The 18,817-nt window shown below is 35.6% G+C and overlaps 1 protein-coding gene across 1 annotated transcript in view; it reads left to right on the top strand.

Annotated features, from left to right (window-relative positions):
• MAP3K21 (mitogen-activated protein kinase kinase kinase 21) overlaps nucleotides 1-17,956 on the top strand; it is a 40,053-nt gene extending 22,097 nt beyond the window's left edge. Inside the window, exons 3-10 of the mRNA XM_021527112.3 lie at nucleotides 918-1,066; nucleotides 1,811-1,986; nucleotides 5,402-5,642; nucleotides 7,498-7,620; nucleotides 10,752-10,902; nucleotides 11,916-12,010; nucleotides 13,453-14,238; nucleotides 14,770-17,956. Coding sequence (XP_021382787.3) covers nucleotides 918-1,066; nucleotides 1,811-1,986; nucleotides 5,402-5,642; nucleotides 7,498-7,620; nucleotides 10,752-10,902; nucleotides 11,916-12,010; nucleotides 13,453-14,238; nucleotides 14,770-15,194 — 2,146 coding nt within the window. The 3' untranslated portion in view covers nucleotides 15,195-17,956. The remainder of the gene's footprint in view (nucleotides 1-917; nucleotides 1,067-1,810; nucleotides 1,987-5,401; nucleotides 5,643-7,497; nucleotides 7,621-10,751; nucleotides 10,903-11,915; nucleotides 12,011-13,452; nucleotides 14,239-14,769) is intronic.
• The last annotated feature ends 861 nt before the right edge of the window (nucleotides 17,957-18,817 follow it).

Raw genomic sequence — 18,817 nt, forward strand, 5'->3', positions numbered from 1 at the left:
CTGTGAATGCTGTCCATTTCAGTGGTGGTAGAATAGGAGCTCTGGAGCCACAGCAACCAGTGTGCTGTCCCTGCCCTTTGCAGGGGCTGGAGTAATTTGAACAAGCCAAGCATTGGGCATACAGACCCAAAGAAGGTAAAAGCATCACCCAACTCTTCTTTGAGTGGAGAGCATTGCAGAAGTTCTTATGGTTATTGTTACTAGTAATAGGAATTCCTGTGGTTCTGCATTTCTGTACCTGACTCTGAGAAAATGCCACCACCTTTTACTGAAAAGAATGTTGTTTTGTGTGGATTTTGTGGGTGAGATTTTTTCTAGTATGGAGAAATTTGTTGTGTGTGCATGAAATAATTTCTCAAACCTGTTGCGTCTGCAGTGGAAATGACAAGTTCGTTGGCCTTCATATATACATGATGGGATTAGAATTCAAACTTCCAGATAAAGATGGGAGTTTTCTGTCATTTTTGTTACTGCTATTTAAAAAAGAAAAAATATATCCCTCTAGGTATATTACTGGGAAATATTTGGAAAGGGGAACAGCCTAAATGCTCTGCTGAGGATTTCTTCCTATTGGCTTTTTTTTTTGTTGTTTTTTTTTGTGGGTCGAAGGTTGCTTGTTTTTCTGTCATTCAGACTTCCTATTGTAGGTCAGAGTTATGGGAAACTAGCATTTCTATATAAGTGGCTTCAGGCTTACATTTTGAATAAGAATGTGAGCCAGTCTTAAATTTACACCCAATTTGCTTAATCACTATAACCAGAAAGGTTCACGATTACAAAAGTAGAACTGACTTAAAGGCATTCACCTTTGACTGGAAAATCCTCATAAATTTGAGTACATGGTTGGACAGATACGTGTTTTCTTGTGTTCTTGTTTCTTTCTCAGAAAATAACTGTTTAAAAATTACCTTTTGTAGTTACGGAGTGTTGCTGTGGGAACTGCTTACAGGAGAAGTTCCTTACCGTGGCATTGATGGCCTCGCTGTGGCTTATGGAGTAGCTGTCAATAAGCTTACTTTGCCCATTCCATCCACCTGCCCTGAGCCATTTGCAAAACTAATGAAAGGTATCCACATTGTTTCTTCCTATGTATTTAAATAGTTATGTTTTGGGGGTATGAAATAATCATGGGTTGCCAAATAAATACCTCATTTGATAGTGTGCTGTGTACCAAGTATTTTGTTTTTCTTTACACAGCAGTCTAATGTTACAGAGACGATGTTGCATATAAGTTTTTCAGTAGCAACAGTACAGTTTGTGCTCTGATTTCACAGATTTTTTTTCTACTCTGAAATTGCATTAATTTTCATAAATTATGGGATTCTACTATGGATTAATAGAAGATAAGATTAAAATCCCAAGGAAAAGAATTGCAAATGTCTTTTTATTTTCATTCATGACACTTCACAAGTGTCAAAAATGTTCATGAGTGTTCATTTTGACAATTCATGAGTGTCAAAAATGTTCTGGAAATATTTCAGCGAGAAATAAACATTGCTTGCTAATGGCTATTTCCTTGTGTTTAGTGAATTCTTCTACCTTTTTGTTTATTCTTTCCATACAATATTGCTAGTTTTGCTATTTTGGATGCTAAAAATAGACAAAAAAATGACTATTAATACAGAAACAAGCCTCTGAATACAGGTAGGTAAATGTCACCTCTGTAAACTGAGATGGGACTGGGAATGTCTTGCAGGTAAAGAGAACACATTAGAATTTGAAATGCAGTTGCAAGTAACTTGAAATTCACGTAGTTCTTCAAAAAGTTCTGTGTGCTGTTACAATCTGACGGGATTTTGATAAATTCTAGAATGCTGGGAGCAGGACCCTCATATCCGACCATCGTTTGCCTTAATTCTTGAACAGCTTACTGCCATTGAAGGGGCAGTTATGACTGAAATGCCTCAAGAGTCTTTCCACTCCATGCAAGATGACTGGAAATTGGAAATTCAGCAGATATTTAATGAATTGAGGACCAAGGAAAAAGTAAGTTGATTCTTCTAGTTGCATGGCAGTTAAGGAAGGGTATGTGTGTATATATGTTTGTGATACAGCACACTTTGAACTTTTGAATTGTTGCTTACCAATGTACTCATGCAAATATACAGACAGTTGAAAAAGAAAGATATCCATACCTGTCTCCCCAAAGAAAAGAGGTTGTAGATGTATAAATGTGGCATTCCAGGCTCTTTTTTAAAATGTGCTGATTTTTTCTTGTATGTTTGCATGTATCAGTTAAATTGGATTTATCCCTTAAGCTAATCTTTATGACTGCAAATTTTCATCTGCTGTTGGACATTCTCCTCAGCTATGAGAATGAAAAGCCTTTTATCCTGTTATGTGTCTGTGTCCCATGGCTTTTTTACATGTACTGAAACATCAGCATAGTTGTTTTAGAATTTACTGATCACCTGTAAGATTGCAGTATCATTACATACTTCCTCTCTACTGTTTCTTCTACCCTCTGCATTTTCCTCTTCATTTTGGTTCACAGAAGTGGGTAAGTATGTGGTGGGTCTGCTCTGCCTGCAGTAAGCATACAGAGTGCTAGAGCTGAGTCTAGTGCCTTGGGAGCTGTCAGGTCTCTTCCTTTGCAGTTGAGTTATAGTCCCTCTATGGAGAGTAGAGGCTTCCTTTTTTTGCTTGCCATTTGCTACTGTGTTCACTTGCCTCAACCTGCCATAGAACATAACTCTGTTTTTGGCCCCTCCAGCAACTGCTTAACCAACCATTTTCCTCTTTTTACTCTGGGAGCAATTGTAACAGGCCTTCCTGTTCAGGTTTTTTGTTGTTGGATTTTTTTTTTTTTGTGTGAAGTTTTTTTTTTTTCTGTGTGTGTGGTTTTTTTTTTGTTTGTTTGTTTTTCTGGAGGCATTGCTCTAGTATGAGATTTCCTATCTAAGAAAAATGTGACTAAATCAAATCTAGGATTAAATAAGTAGGTGAAAAGGTTTACGAAAAGAGTCATGTTTTGGGTGCAAAAGTGAGTTAAGCTTAGAGAGAAGAAAAGATAAAATGCAATTTACTTTTAATATGCTACAGTAAGTGCATCTCCAGAGGCATCTACCCTAATGAGGTATACTTCTCTAAGGCTGAAAACATGTAACTTTGATTTAGACAAGATTTTCATATATTAAAGGTTTTTAATTTGTCATATTATCAACTTTGCTATGAGCTACTAGAGTGAAAGTCATGTCTATAAAGTTTTTATATATTAATAATAATAATATTATAATAATACAAAAATCCTCTGCATGAAGTCTCATTCCTCCTGTAAAAGAGGAACTTCTGTAGCTAGAGGAATTTCCTCAAGGGCTTACTGCAAATGAGTGATGGTGACGCCTACTTGAAGAGAAGATCACAATCTTATTTTGACAAATGTTCTTGAGCAACTGAAATACAGAATTCTTTCCAAGCTTCCTTACAATGGCTGTTTTAATTGTAGAGTGATGTGGAAACATTGCCTAACTAATTGCAGTAAGTCGGGTTTTAATTAGTTTATTTGGAAAAGAGTAAATACTTAATCTCTCACTGAGGAAACACTTTTACTTCCTCTAAACTGTCTACAATTTAAGTACAGGCCCTCAGTTTCTGCCTCTTTGCTGAGCTTTATGGAACCTGGATTTGAGGGCTGTGAAAGGTGGAAAATCAACAGTGTCTCCTAATGTACCTTTATTACTGTACTAATGCAGTAATAAAGATCTTCTCTATTTAAACTTTGTGTCTCTTTTCTAAATCTGAATTAATGTAGTTTCTGCTTTCAACCCTTGTTTTAGGTTTCCCTGTTTTGTGTGAACAGAGGAGGAGGAAAGTGAGGATTTTTGGGAGTCTCTAAATTAAGTTATTAAATATCTTTTAAAAAATTTGGTTTCCAATATTGTGTTGAAACAAGCTCACTCAAAATTAGTATACCATATGGAATTTGTCAGTCATATCACTTAAATTTTCAACCCATGATAAGCAATGTATGTGTGCTATAGCTGCAAAAAACCCCAGAAAGTGTCTTTGTGAAGAGCAGACACTTCTCACTGAACCATTTTACTTCAGTGCCAACCTGTCTTTTGACATCCACAGTCTTTTTGGCAAGAACATTTGAACATCCCCTCATTTGAAAGTACTGAAATAATACAGTTCAGGAAGTAGTTTTTTTCTTTAAGGCTATGAAATAAGGAATTCTGGCATACAGCATTGTTGGAATAAGGAATTCTTCTGGCATACAACATACAACTAATGAGCAGAATTAGACAGTTCTGAAGACAAAACCAAGCAACACCTCAATTATAAAATGGTATATAGTGTAAAAATAAATTCATTTTAAATAGAAATAAAATTTTTAGATACCCTGAACATTTAGCATAGCTTTTTCCAAATGATAGTTTTCAGAGTTGAATTGAGTGGCATTTACACAATCATATGAAAAAAACTGTCATGAGAAGCATATATAGTATGAGTTACATCTAGTTCTCCTTTTCCTGTACTTTCTGTACAATGTTATTAGCAATATAGACTGTAAGTATCCTGTCTGTCTGTCTCCTGTGTAATATGCCCCATACTATTGAGGAAGGTCTAAAATCAGGGAGGCCTTAAATTTCAGATGCATTTTAACAGATTTTGGAAAGTGTAGGTTAAGATAATTTTAAAATGTTAGGTGTACAGTTATTTAGCTTTGGGTATTCATTTACCCTGAAAAACTAACTAGCTTCCTTACTAAAGCTTTCCCTTTTCCAAAATTAAAAAATAATAAAATAAGAGCAACTCTTCTGAGACTGGTGGCTGGGGAGTCTGTGTGCTGTAATTCAGTGGTTCGTAGCTGTTTGATGTTACAGATACATGCTAGATTTAATTAAGAAACAGCTGTCTTATGACTTAGTTTATCCTGTTGCACTAATCCCCATTCAGTGTAATACTGATTGCTTTTCTAGATAGAAAAGTGCTACTTAATACATGGCTGAGAAACAGGAAAGGTTAGAAAATTTAAGATAAAGGCAATAATTTGTGTATTCGTCAGGACATTGGCCTTATGTTAAAGTGTAGGAGCAGTCCAATAGCAGCCCTCATGCTGTGCAAGAGCTTCTCATCATGTGAAATATTTGAAGTGCATTTTCTGCTGGGCTGTTAGCTGATAATCTTTGATTGCATGTGTTGTCCCCATTGCTACTGCTTACCTGCTTTAAGTGGGGTGACTCAAGTTAATTAGTTTAAAGGAAATGTGTAATGCATGATTCTGAATAGAGTCTTGGTTTGTTGAGAATGGAGAACTTGCAGAAGATTGGATATGCTGCATGCATATAGTGCATCATAAAAATAAATCAGGAAATACAACCTACTGTGCACTTCATATGTCCTTTAATACTGTCTTCACATTAATACTAAGTTTTATTTTTGTGAATCTTGTCTTCAGGAGCTTCGATCCCGAGAAGAGGAGTTGACAAGAGCAGCTCTTCAGCAAAAATCTCAAGAAGAATTACTGAAGCGCCGTGAGCAGCAGCTAGCGGAACGCGAGATCGATGTACTGGAGCGTGAGCTGAATATCATGATATTCCAGTTAAACCAAGAGAAACCCAATGTAAAGAAGCGGAAGGGGAAGTTCAAAAGAAGCCGGTTAAAACTGAAAGATGGACACAGAATTAGTTTGCCTTCAGGTTTGCAATTTTTTTAAAAGTTCACTGTATAAGTAATGATTAAATATGCCAGCTTCTTCACTTCCATAGTTTGTGTTTCAGTGTTAGCTACTATTTTATTTTGTTGTCAGGTTCTTCCACTGTAGTGCACAGAAGGGTTTGGTAAGAATTGTGTAGCTCCCTTCCCAAAAGGAAAAGCTTTCACGTGTCATATCCAGAAGTAGTCCTCATTTCATCTAGAAGAATGATTCAGCTAGAAGTCCATCCCATTTGGAGGGAAAGGTCACTAGCATGAGAGCCACTTGATTTAATACTGGTTCAATGTTCAGATTTTTGTTATTGTTGTTTCTGTACAGACAGGAAGGTACTTTTTACTAGATGCCAAAACTTTCTATCATGATTAGTGCTCTTTGCCCTAAAATTGCAAATACTGAGCAGAAAAGCAGTGCTTCAAGAGGGCTGGGGATGGATGTACAGGTGCAGTAGTTCCAAACTGCACACTTGCTGCAGTTGCAAGTACAACACAGCAGTTACAATCTTCAGTGCCTTATTTCTTGCAAGAAAACATTAATAGCAGCAGATGATGATTTTAGAATACAAATATGGTATAATTTGAATGTTAGAGGATTTCATTCCACCCATGAATGCATTGAAATGCCCCATTTGCAAAGGAGGTGTGTTTGTAGACAGTGAGGGTCTTTCAGTTCTGAGGGGCTGGTTTAGAGGTGCCTTTTTAATGTTGCCACCAGATAGCACTACACAAACTCATGGTTTCACCAATGGTTGGAAAGCCTTCATTATTATTTCAAATTCATTACCAGCATCCTGGGGTTTGTGGGCTTCCTTTCAGTGGCTTCCAGGTCAAGTCTGACAGTTTATTACAAATGCATTAAGAACTTGATCCTGTGTTAACACAAGTCTGACCAAATTGTAGCTATCTGATAGCTGGAAAGACATCAAGAGTGCAGTAATATTTAGATTACTATTTCAGCACTAGTGAAATATTTTTCCTTACTTTAAAAATAAGAGCAAATAAGATAAAAGCACCCTACAACTTCCCAGACAAACATGGTACATTTATGGGGTTTAGTTAGATTTATGCTGGATTGCAAGCTTCAATCGAATATTTAGCCCTTGTTTCCAGTTCTTGTATTTAAATTGAAACAGTGATAAAATAAATATTTTCATTCAGAATAGCAGTTAGCTGCTTGTTACCAAGAACATCCAGGTGAACTTGTCCTTGAGACTATTCTATTATAAGAATAGTGTACAATATAATTGCATTGATGATGGGTATTAGAGTGGCATATTAAGGTTAATTTCATAAATTTTTTTCCTCCTCAATATTTGTTAGGCTTTTTTACTACTTTGCTATAAATATTTATAATTCTGTAGTTTACTGTCATGATTTTCTGTCATGAATAAATGTGACTTTTTTGTTACTGCTTTTTTATGGTGTATATGAATTACATGCTAAAAAAATGAGGCAAATCTCATTGGAATGAGTATTGATTAATTTGAGATTAAATACTGAGGGGTAATTTTTGCCCCTCCTGTGACAACCAAAAAGATTGCATAACAGCTTATGGTGTGGTTGTGTCTCAGATCAGGTCCACTTGGACCTACTTGCTGTTATTCATGTTCTTGCAAGACTATCACATGAAGGTGTGAAGTCCTGCCTGTTTGACTCAAAATCTAACTTGTTACATTTAGAGTTTTTCAATATTTTTAATATGTATATCTCTTACCTATATAAATAAATGACATATAATGAAGTCTAATTCATTATATAACTTTGTTTTAAGAAGTATAGCAGCATGTTCTTCTGAGTTTTTTTTTCAGAACATTAAAACAGATTTGTTTTGCTCTCTTACAGATTTCCAGCACAAAATAACAGTGCAGGCATCTCCCAATCTGGACAAGAGAAGGAGTTTAAACAGTAACAACTCTAGCCCATCAAGTAGCCCCACAATAATTCCTCGTCTTCGAGCTATACAGTGTAAGTCTCTGCTTGTTTGATCAATAGAGAATGTTCTATATACATACCAAAATGTTGGTAGTACTATTAGATTCCAGGCAGATTTCTGTCTGATTTCCACATCCCTTGATTGGTTCTAACAGTTGCAACTTCTTTGAAAGGAGGGATAATCTTGCTAAAACGCTAAATAATTTTCAGTAATTCAAAATGATTGTGAATGCTTTAAATTGTATCTTAATTGATTTGGGAACCAATTTGTAAACTGGGTTAAAACAATGACCAATCAAAATTTGACAAAAGGCAAAGCATCACATTTAGATCCCAAGTAAGCTGGAAAACAAGTTTTTATTAGATATTGGAGTTGATAAAGGGAAAAAAAATCAGAGAGTAAGGGAGTCTTGTAAGTTGCAAAGACCAAAGAATGAGCCAATAACCCAACTTTCTTATGACAAAAGAGAATCAAGCTTTCAACAGTATAAATCAACAGTATAGATCTTCTGGTATAAATCCAGAAGAAATCTTGCTTTAGATTTTTAGGAAAAAGAGACAAAAAAAATTATGGGTACTTTTGTAGGTCTACATTACTATGTATACTGATAACAGAAAGAAAGGTATATTCATGCTCACACAGTGGAGGTACCAGGAATATAATCATGTTATTGCAGAGAAGCCTATTGGGGAATGACATAAAGTCAGATAAAACAGTTCCTACAGGATTCACTGCTTGAATTTGTATTGTCTGATCTATTGTGCAAAGTAGATTGTCTAATTATCTACATTCAGAGAGGAATGCCTTAAGCTTCTCTCTCTATGAAATCAGTGGAACCTGTTCCAGCTGAGTGGTTATAGATGTTGGCTATCTTGCAAGCACAGTCACCTATGAGGGAGATTACTTCAGAATCTGACTTTGCCAGCTAAAAATGGGGAGAAAGGGAAATCGGAATGCATGAGTATTTTTTTCCATACTGTTCTGTAGCTAGTCTGTAAAGATTGATTGTGTTTTAGACCAGCCTGACACTTTAAGTTTGGATAGAAATCAGATCTCTCATCTCCTTTGGTACAACTCTGCCTTATGAAATTCTTTTCATTGTTAACGTCTAAAGGGGAGCCGTGATGTCTTCTCTGGCACTTCAGTATTTGTTTGAGCTGCAGCAGATACAGTTGGCAACATTGTGGATAAAGGAGAGAGATGGACAAACTCTGTCTTGCTTTTTATAATGAAAATTTGAGATGGAAGAAAAATCAACTGGAGTCTTTTTCAGATGTTAGCTGACAGTATTTGTGTTGTCAATAGTTTGCTGTCCTGTGTGGTGGGTTTTTCTGGTTGGTTGGCTTTGGTTTTTGCAGAAAGGTAAAGAAAGTAAAATGTAATCACGTATAAACTAAGAAAAGCCTATCTCATTTTATCTTTGATTCTTCTTGCTCTGCGTGGAAATGTTTGGAAATGAAGCAAATGTCAAGTATTGGCATGGTTCTGAAAACTTGAGTTTTCTGTGCGTGTTTTTTTATAATTGCATAGCCCTGTGTAAGCTGTTGCAGTGTCACTCCGTGCATGTGTGCTAAGTACCACTGAGGATTGTTTTCTTTTTTATTTGAGCAGAAATTTGTGTTCATAGGGCTTGAACACACAGGACAGCTTAAAGGCTCTCGTTTAAAAGAAGTACATGTCTGCTTCTGGGCTTGAATCCTTAGGTTTTTACCTAAAAGCTTATCAGATATCTCAGGAATATCTAGCTGAAACAATTTAGCTTCCACACCCATCTGCACCTGTGCAAAATAAATTCCCTTTCCACAATAATGTTTATCTTGATTTAACTTCAAAGTGTCTTTGTTTCAAGACGGCTTGCTCAAATACAGGTGATTTGAACAGGCATATGTAACAACTGGTTACTTGACTGCTTCACTTTGTCTTGAGCAAGTCTAGCTTTCAAATCTAAACACTAAGTTAAAAGAAAAATCTAGTTAATTTCTCATTAAAACAAATGCTGCTGATCTTAAAAGGAGTTTTGGAGGGAGAAGGAAAGCCACTAAGGCACATATTCCATAGGAATGTGGTTCAAAATGAGAGTGTAAGGTAGGCAAGTGGCATTCTACAGGGTGAGCTTTGCTGGCGAGGTGGATGGTGAGGAAGGAGGAGAATCTGTACAGGGAAGGAAAAGCAGAACCATGAACATGGAAATGCCCCCTCATTTATCAGGCTGTTGTAACTGGCTACATCGTTTTTCTCCTAGGTCTCTCTATCATATGTGCTACATGCCATCATGACTCCAAGCTAATGCTTCAGTTAGTCAGTGGCAAATCTACCCTCCCAGGCTGGGTGCTAGAAAGAGGATTCTTTAAACCCTACCATGAAAATCCATCACTAGAAGATGCTTAATATCTTTATAGATCCAGTCTTTTCACTCAAAAATTTGAGAGAACCAGTTCTGTTTATGAAATAAATTTGACTAAGATCTCTACTACATTCTCTTAATTTTTCCTCAGTGATTCCAAAAACAGATACACACACAGCTAATGGCCGAAGAAACAGTGTATATGTGTACCAGCAAGATGTAGATATCACAAGTGAATATGAACTTCCCTGTGGGGTTATGAAAAAAGGCAAGATTTCATTATGTTTCCAAGGTGCTGGTTCTGTTTAATTTATCAGCTGAGACAGTGACAGACTAAGCATTTAATGTCTAGAGGCTAGACACTTTAAAGTATAATTTGTTGTGGTGTAGTGAGAAAGAAAATGTTAATCGTAGTCACAACTGGAGTATTTATTTCTTTTGATGCCAGTTGTCCACAGAATATGTTTTATTCATTGAACTTAAGTGCTCAGTCTAATTCACTTGTCTGAATTACCTAAATATAAGGTTCCCAGTTAAGGAAAGCATGGGAAATGTGATTGCTTTGCTGCTTTATCTTTGATCTGGGTCTCTCATCAGCTCATAAATTACTTTTCTTTCTTGCTCATCTTTTTGGATCAGTGAAGTTTGCGTGGTGCTTTTTGAAAAAGAAAAAAAAATCTCAGGTTTTTTCCTACTCCTATGTGTTACTCTGTCAAAATGGTTTGGCAGTGCAGAAGATATTCTGTTCTGTCAAAATATTTTGGGTTTAGAAATAGTATTTATGTGTGTGGGTTTTGTATTTTTAAATCCAATCTCCAGTAACTTCAGATGAAAGCAACAGAACTTGGGGAAGGAGCACAACATATCACCAAGAAGAGTTTGAAGATGTGAAGAGGAATTTTAAAAAGAAAGGTTGTACATGGGGACCAAGTTCAGTTCAAACAAAGGATCGTGCAGATTGTAAGGACAAGTATGTCTGCTACATTTTGGTTTCTTGATAATATTAAAGCCTTCTTGGTGGCATAAGTAGTGAGTGAAAACAGTTCTGCTGTGTCTAGTTACAGCAAGAAATCCTACCTTTTAATTAATTTAGAAATCACATTACTGATGAGTAGCTCCCCCCCGCTTAATCTTGAGGATAAAACACCTACTTATGTTAAAGTTTTATTTATTCTTATCTATTACCCTTTATCTCAGTTTTTTTTGAGATTTGGAACATACTGGGATGCTGAGCTACCAGTGCATACCAGACATTCATGGCCCATCTTTCTTGCCCTTCCTCACATTATATTGAGGAATTGCAAGCATGGCCCCCACTGGGTACTTTCAGCATGATTAAGTAAGACTGAATGATTTGGCATATGTGAGGCAGAGTTCACACCAGCAAAATCCTTTATACTGACAGAGGGTGAAAAGTTTATGAAAATCAGCTGGACAGCTTTACTTACAGATTATGTTTTCCAATGGCTCAAAACTAGAGATAGTAAGAATACTTTTCTTTATTTCTTGAGTATATACAATTATTTATAGTGCTTTTCTTTATTTTTCTTGGTAGGGATATCCACTCAGTTACCTGTGTCACAAGTTGGTTACAACTCCTGACACAATCAGTTGGAACTGGCTTTATATTATTTTTGTTTTAAAGTCACAATGTTTAATAAACTTCCAATATTTACATCATTTCTTTGAGACAATGAAACTATTATTCAGGTTTTCACAAACCTGTGTTGCTCAATAGGTAGTGAGGGCCCATTTTTCATTTGCTTTCTTTTTAGACATGAAATTTTTATCCTAAAAAGAATACCTGACATTAAGATGTGTTTACATTTATAATCATATAATTCAATGCTACTCCATCTTCTTTTTACCTTTGGAAAGGTTTTGAAGTTATGTACTGCAGGTTTATAGTTAGAAAAGAAAGTAATTTTTTTACAAAGTTTATGTGAGCATGGTATCTGTAATCTCAAACTATTGTTATTGCAGAGTAAGACCCCTTTCAGATGGCAGCAACCCTTGGTCAACTGTTTTAATGAAAAATCAGAAGGGTGTGCCCTTAGCTTCACTCTTTGTGGACCAAGGTAAGAGCTGTTTTTGAAAAAGTGAAAGTAGCCATATAATAGTACTAAGATCACCTCCAATGTTATAAATCGTATTGCTTGAATTCCTTAGAGGATTACACAGAATTTTACACAGGAAAAATCATGCTGCCAACCATTTTCCTCTGCAAAAAACTCTGTATTTACATCATTAGCAACTAAGAAATGCACATAGTCTGTGAACAGTAGCATATACAGACTTTTCCATGTTTTTGAGTTGCAGGCTACTCTGTATATGAGGTCTGCAGTCACCACTTTTTTTTTTTTCTTTTAAAAAAAATCTAAATCAGTAATTGTCTTCACATTTAAATAATCATTGACATTGTTGTGCAATCTGCATGGTGATTGCATAAATGCATAGTTTTTTAAAAACCTGTAAGCCTTGATACATTTCCAGATATTAGTTCCCAGATTTTCTGAATAAGACCTATTATCTACATCTTCAAGACAGAAATGTAGATTTCAAATCATAAAGTGTTTTAGACAACATATTGCTGTTTACAGGGAAAATCACAAGGAAAAGCATATATGATCCCTTTAGTATCAGGAGCATAATAGCTGCATGTTGCTTTTTATGACCATTGCTATAATGGGCCATGACAATAAAATATTTGTAATAATTTTAACATCTGCACACCGTTTTTCTATACTGTGGATTCTCTTATCTGAGAAAATTAAGTTACCAGTGTCAGGAAAAAAGCCTGTGATATAACCTGGTGTCCATTTCAGCAGCTAAGATTCATGCCATCTGGAAGAGGAAATAGCTGTTTGAACACTGCTGGAAAAAGACATTTTAATCTTCATGTGTAGTGGTAGGGGTATAAATCAAGGCTTCACAAATAGTAATTTTATAGATTTATTAGCTTTACTATTATAACCTTGTACACAAAGTTACCATACTTGAATTTCAAATGCTTCTGTGTTTACTCTCTAGCATTCAGTAGTTTATAGTAGAATAACACATGCAAATCAAATAATACCTCCTTTTTATTTGTCATTAGGTGTAAGATGTCAATTTTACTTTTTACTCCAGAACACCATGATCTAATGAATTAATTGGAAAATTCTAATAACTGTCTGGATTTCGGAACTCAGCTGAATTGAAAGTATTGTAAAGAATACGTTATGAATCTTATCTGCCAGTTTATGTATAGTAAATTACTTCTCTGTAATCCATACACCAAAATATTTAATGTGTTATTTAAAAAGCATTATCTAAGTGTTGTAAACACCAAGAGGTTTAGGTGTAGGATGTGTTTCTGAAACTCAAAATCTGAGTCTGATCTTCTAACAGCATCTAAATGGATTGTACAGCATCCTTCAATGTTAATACTTGTGCATTTTAAAGGAAATAATGATGTACGTATGCAGACATGCAATAGCTGTTGCATTACAATCTTAAAGAATGCTGTGATATTTTGCAGGTGCCTGTACTGATAAGAAACTTATCCCTGAAGGTTTGGACAGTAAAAGACCAAAGCCAATTAAGTTGCCCAATCAGGCCTATATTAATCTACCTCTTTGGAAAGATGATCAGGGAGAGAACACAGTAGAACACGAGAGCTTTGAAGAAGGAACCTCAGCTAGTTCTACAAACAGTACTCCTCAAATGACACCTACAAACAGTCTGAGCAGGACGCTTCACAAAAAGAAGACTGATTCAGTGCTGTATGGGTGTGCTGTCCTCCTTGCCTCTGTTGCCCTGGGCTTAGATATCAGAGAGCTGAACAAATCACAGGGTCCAGATGAACTCTTGCCTAAAGATGAGAGGAAGAAGCGTGATGGAATATTTCAGCGTGCTTCAAAATTCCGCAGAAGTGCCAGCCCTACACGACTGCAGTACAAGAAAGAGGAAACAAGTATTCCATCCCTAGATCCAGCCTCAGATACTGTGAATCTTCTCTCTATGCCCTCCATTTCCACAAAATGCCTGCTTCAACCTGATAGTGAAGATGCTTTTGTAAGCACTGTGCTTGGTGATTGTGGTCAATGTAGTTCCACGGACAACTTTTCATCTCAAACTTCTGAAAGTAAGACAGAACAAAGGATACAGCTGGCTCCTAACACAGTTTTGACACAATTGAAAAGTCAGCCTTTTAGTCTTGGTCTGAAACAAGAGTCTCAAAATGTGCCAAAAGATTCCTCCACAAAGTTATGTATGATAGGTCACAGACGAACCTTATCAGATGGGAGCCATTTTCAGACCACAGGTAGGTAATTAAGAACTTCCAAGAATCTTTAAGTTAAGTTGCTGATAAAAATTTAAGTGCAAAATAATGTATTTAAATCTAGTTTACATTTAAATGGATAAGCTCATGATCAATGGGTTTTTGAAAAGAAGTTCTAAACTTCGTACTGATATTCTGGGGTGGTTTAAATATGATATTCTTCATGATGCACGTATGATTTTTCAGAAAAACTGGAGAAGTTCATGGGACTTTATTCCAGTATGAATATTCATCCAGTTATTATGGGGTTAATGCTTTTTGTCTGCATCTCTTTTGTACCAAGAAAAAATCATTTGTGATTGCCAGTTGCAGCGAGCCTATAGGCAAACACGTTACTTGAGCACCACGGGTCTTGTCTTAGGAGATTCCCCACAATGTACAAACCTCTTCATTTTTCTGGTGGAAGAAAATCTACTAGTGTTTATGGCAACCCAGTTTTACAAATGGCAAGAAATTCAAGAAGTCTCGTAGTTTAAATTTGCATTTTTTTTGTTTGGGCTTTCTTTCCCCTAGCTAATGGAGTTACTTCAACCAATGATGTCTCCAGACTCCCGGTCCTGTCAGTTCCTGGAACTCTGCCCTCCCCATCTTTTCAACAAAGAAGCAATCACAGTGGTGTCTCAAATGAAAAGCAAAGCGCTGTCAATACTATCTCAAGGCCTAGACCGTCTTCTCTAAGAAGTAAAATTGATGCATGGCAGATCATTCCACGTATTATTAAACCAAACTCTAAAGACTCTGAATGTTCAGAGGACAATGTAGATCCAGATGTTAACCTCCTGCCAGATACTGAGCAAAGAACTAACTGCCACATGCCCTCATTACTTGATATTGATGTGGAAGGTCAAAACAGAGACTGTACTGTGCCTTTATGTAGAATGAAGAGCAAAACTTGTCGGCCATCTATATATGAACTGGAGAGAGAATTTCTGTCCTGAGTGCCTTTCATTTTAAAAATGTTTGCTCATAAAGGGGAACAAATATAAAATTTTTGTCTGTCTAACACTTTGTGCTGCTTTTTGATGTACTGTGACAAATAGTACCAAAATTATTAAAATGGGCAGCTAATTAAGTGTAGTAGGTGCCTTTTTTAAGTGTTCCTTGGAATCCCAACTAGTAACTCTAAAAGCACAATGCTGCAAAATCATATTCTAGGTGAACTTCGTTAGTATGTTTTGAATGATGAAAATAAAATGCCCACCTCTCTCTGCCATGTCACAGAAGTTTTCTTTAGGTTTGAGAAGTTTTGCTAGAAATTTAAATTTCACACATTAAAAAAATGAATGACATATAGAGCAAGGTTGTGCTCTGTCAGGAAGAGTTTCACCTAAGAAGTGGTGGTCTGCAGCTTGCCTCTGTGGCTTATAGGTTCAGGGGGAGGGACAAGGTTTTTAAGGTGCGGGTACAGGAGGCTCTGTTCACTCCTCATTAAGGAAGTGGTTGCTTGCAGACATTGATACTGAAATGGGTTAAGAACCAGGAGCTGAATTTGCAGTTTTTGCCCTTGGTTATTGTGAGAACTTTCTTAGTTTCTCCAGAAAGTTACACTGCTTATATAAACATTTCAGTTTCAGCCACCATATCGATTTGAGAGGGTAAACTTCAATATTGGGATTGGAGTAAAGGTATTTGACATACTTTGTAATATGATACAACATTCCTTGTAGGTAAGGATACACTGGAACGTAAATATTTGTACTCTTAACCTTTTGAAGACTACAGTGTTTGCACTGAAAGCAATTTTCTTGAGTTTGAATTTTTTGTTTGTGGTAGAGGGGTTTGTCCCCTTTCGTGTTTTTTAAACTCTGCTGCACCTTGTATTGAAGAAATTTGGTGGGTTTTAAAGATAATTTGTTTTAAGTGAATCAATGGTGCATTTTATTGCACTTAAATTTCATATTAAATTATAGCAGTTTTAAAATTTTCAGTATAATCTCTGTAGCTTTTCTTCCTAAGGTACTACTGAGTGACTGCTTACTCATATTTAGGAATCAAAGGACAGAAACAGATGTGCTTGACTGGTTTTCAGTGATAGAAAGTTTCCAGAAAATTCCAAGTAGTTAATTGTGGGGGGAGAAACATTTAGCTTTGATAACACTGGTAGTTTATTTTTTTACAGTATCACTAAGTGAATGATTAAATAAAACCAAATGAACAATATACTTTCCCTGATGAAAGCATTTTTTTAGAATTAAAGGAACATCCCTCATTTTCCAGTATTTGAAGTCTCCATTTTGTAGATCATTTGACATTTAAATAGTTTTCATAAATAAAATTAGATAGTCCTAGACTAAAAATCTACTGTGTTCCCATCCGAATGCTGTTTTGTTAAGGCTTGTGTTTAAATCTTTTCTTCTCCTTTACTCTGGGGTCTGGGAGTTCAAATAGAATACACAGTTGCTTAAAGCTTCAAATCCAAGGGATTAAAAAAGAAGGCTTCTGTTCTAAGACTGTATGCACTACAATATCCACCTTGAAGATGACCTACAGTTATACAAATGAAGTCTTAATCACACGGAGCAGAACACATAAAATGTAACTTCCCAGCTCTCAAAATGGAAATGGAAAATAATTTCCTTAAAGTATTAGTTTACCGAAAGTAAAGACAGAACCACTAGTTGTCTGCAAATCTAAATGCTTGCACAGAAGATTGTTCCTACATTTTCTTCAAACCTGTTTCTGTCGCTGTATTCCTAGTGTTGGGTCAACATGATTCAAGTCACATATTGTTCTTTGTCTTCTGTTTCAACTTTAATTTCATTAGAACACTTTAATAGATTGTTCCAGTTTTAATACAAAATGTTTTTGTAAAATAAAGTCCTTAATCAAATATTAAGTATAGATTAACAACACATTTACCTTAATTAGAATTTTTGAGCATTATGTATATTTCAACTCTTTCTTGATTATTCCTGTCTGTAATACTGAGAGAAAGAAGATGATTGTATTACATGTTTCTGAAGAAAGTATCTCTATGTGGCTTTCTCCAGGAAAACCTCAGGTGCTGAAGTATTTTGACTTGTAAACTTCTGTTAAATTCTGTATTTTTAAGGCTTATATAATTTTGAGTGTTGAATTTTGCACCCAGTGTTTTGTAATCAATAGTATCAGCATAAAAAGCTCTTTGAGCTATATTGTTTTCATTTATTAGAGACTTATCTCTCTTGTAATTAAACAGATTTCTATTTCTGTTCAATAAACAATTTCCGATAAGACTGGGACATATGATATGGCCAGCCCAGTGCATTCTAAGTAATTTAGGAATTTGTATTCCATCTCTTATTCTGAGACAATTTAGGTAAGCCATCTCAAATATTTCTCTGATGTGATGCAGTTTTTTTAAGCTATAGTCTATAGTGCTATATAATTGTCTTTATAGTTTAAAATTCTAGGCCAGTCTTCACTGTAATTAAAAAGAAAAAAACAATTCTTTCAATAAGTATTTCAATCTGTAATTCATGTCTCACCAGAGAAATTTTCTGTGAAGATACAGAAATCTGGTATGCATTAAGTGACCTGTCTTAGTTAAAAGGATATTTATTTCAATGTAGGTTGATAGCCTGACCAAATAATAATTTATGTTGATTGTTTTAGCATAAAACTGAAGGTGCTTACACTACAAAGATTGGAGATAAACACTTGATATGCTGATGATTTAAATGTTTTTATTTAAAAAATAAAATGTTTTGTAGCTACTGTATTGCAAAGTGACCTGAATTTTCTTGAAAAATACATCTTAGTGTTTTCTTAACATATATGGAGGAGTTCTCTGGTGAATAACCAGGATCTATAAGCTATGGCCAGCCTGTTCTTGGAAGATTATAATGTAATTGTTACTCTAAGATTAAGAATCCAGTACAGTATGAGCATTCCTGTAATATCTTGCACTTGATGTGGGCAGAAACATTTGGCATAAGATTGTTTTTTCCTTTGATGTGACCATAATATTCTTTCTGTGCTTTTTACAATGTTTGTTGAGTGTCTTAGAGGAGACAGAGTAGTGGATATAACTAAACTCAGCATCAAGAATACAGGTAAGTACTAACATCTTTCTGTTGTGGGGTTTTCTTGGGAGGGTCCATTGGTTCTTTGGGGGATTTGGTACTTTGAGGTTTTTCGTTAGGTTTGTGGGGTTATTTTTTAGGCAAATGAAGGCAGTATTTTCCTTATAACATTTTGAACACCTTTTCTGAACTCCCTCTTCCTTGATCACGTCATGGGTGCATTAGCCCATTTGTCAGTTAGGAAGAGGAGGTATCCATTTGCAGTGATAACAGGCAAGATATGGTGAAATTCAAATAGAAATATATTAAATTGTATATTGAATTTATAAGGCTGCAAGCCCAATCTTATAAAGATATGGCTGCACTCAGCTTGTAGTGAGACTGGCTGCATAACAAATATTTATGTGGCCTGTGAGTGTCAGTATGGAGCCCAGATTGTAAGCCAAACTGCAGAGACAGTTTATTTTATACACAAAGTTACAATGGTAATACAAAGATCTGCATACAAGTGTGAGGTAATGAAAAAGATCAGAGTGTCACCAACCACCTTCTTTTTT

The sequence above is a fragment of the Lonchura striata genome, chromosome 3 (genome assembly GCF_046129695.1).
Source record: "Lonchura striata isolate bLonStr1 chromosome 3, bLonStr1.mat, whole genome shotgun sequence".
In the NCBI taxonomy this organism is placed as follows: Eukaryota; Metazoa; Chordata; class Aves; order Passeriformes; family Estrildidae; genus Lonchura; species Lonchura striata.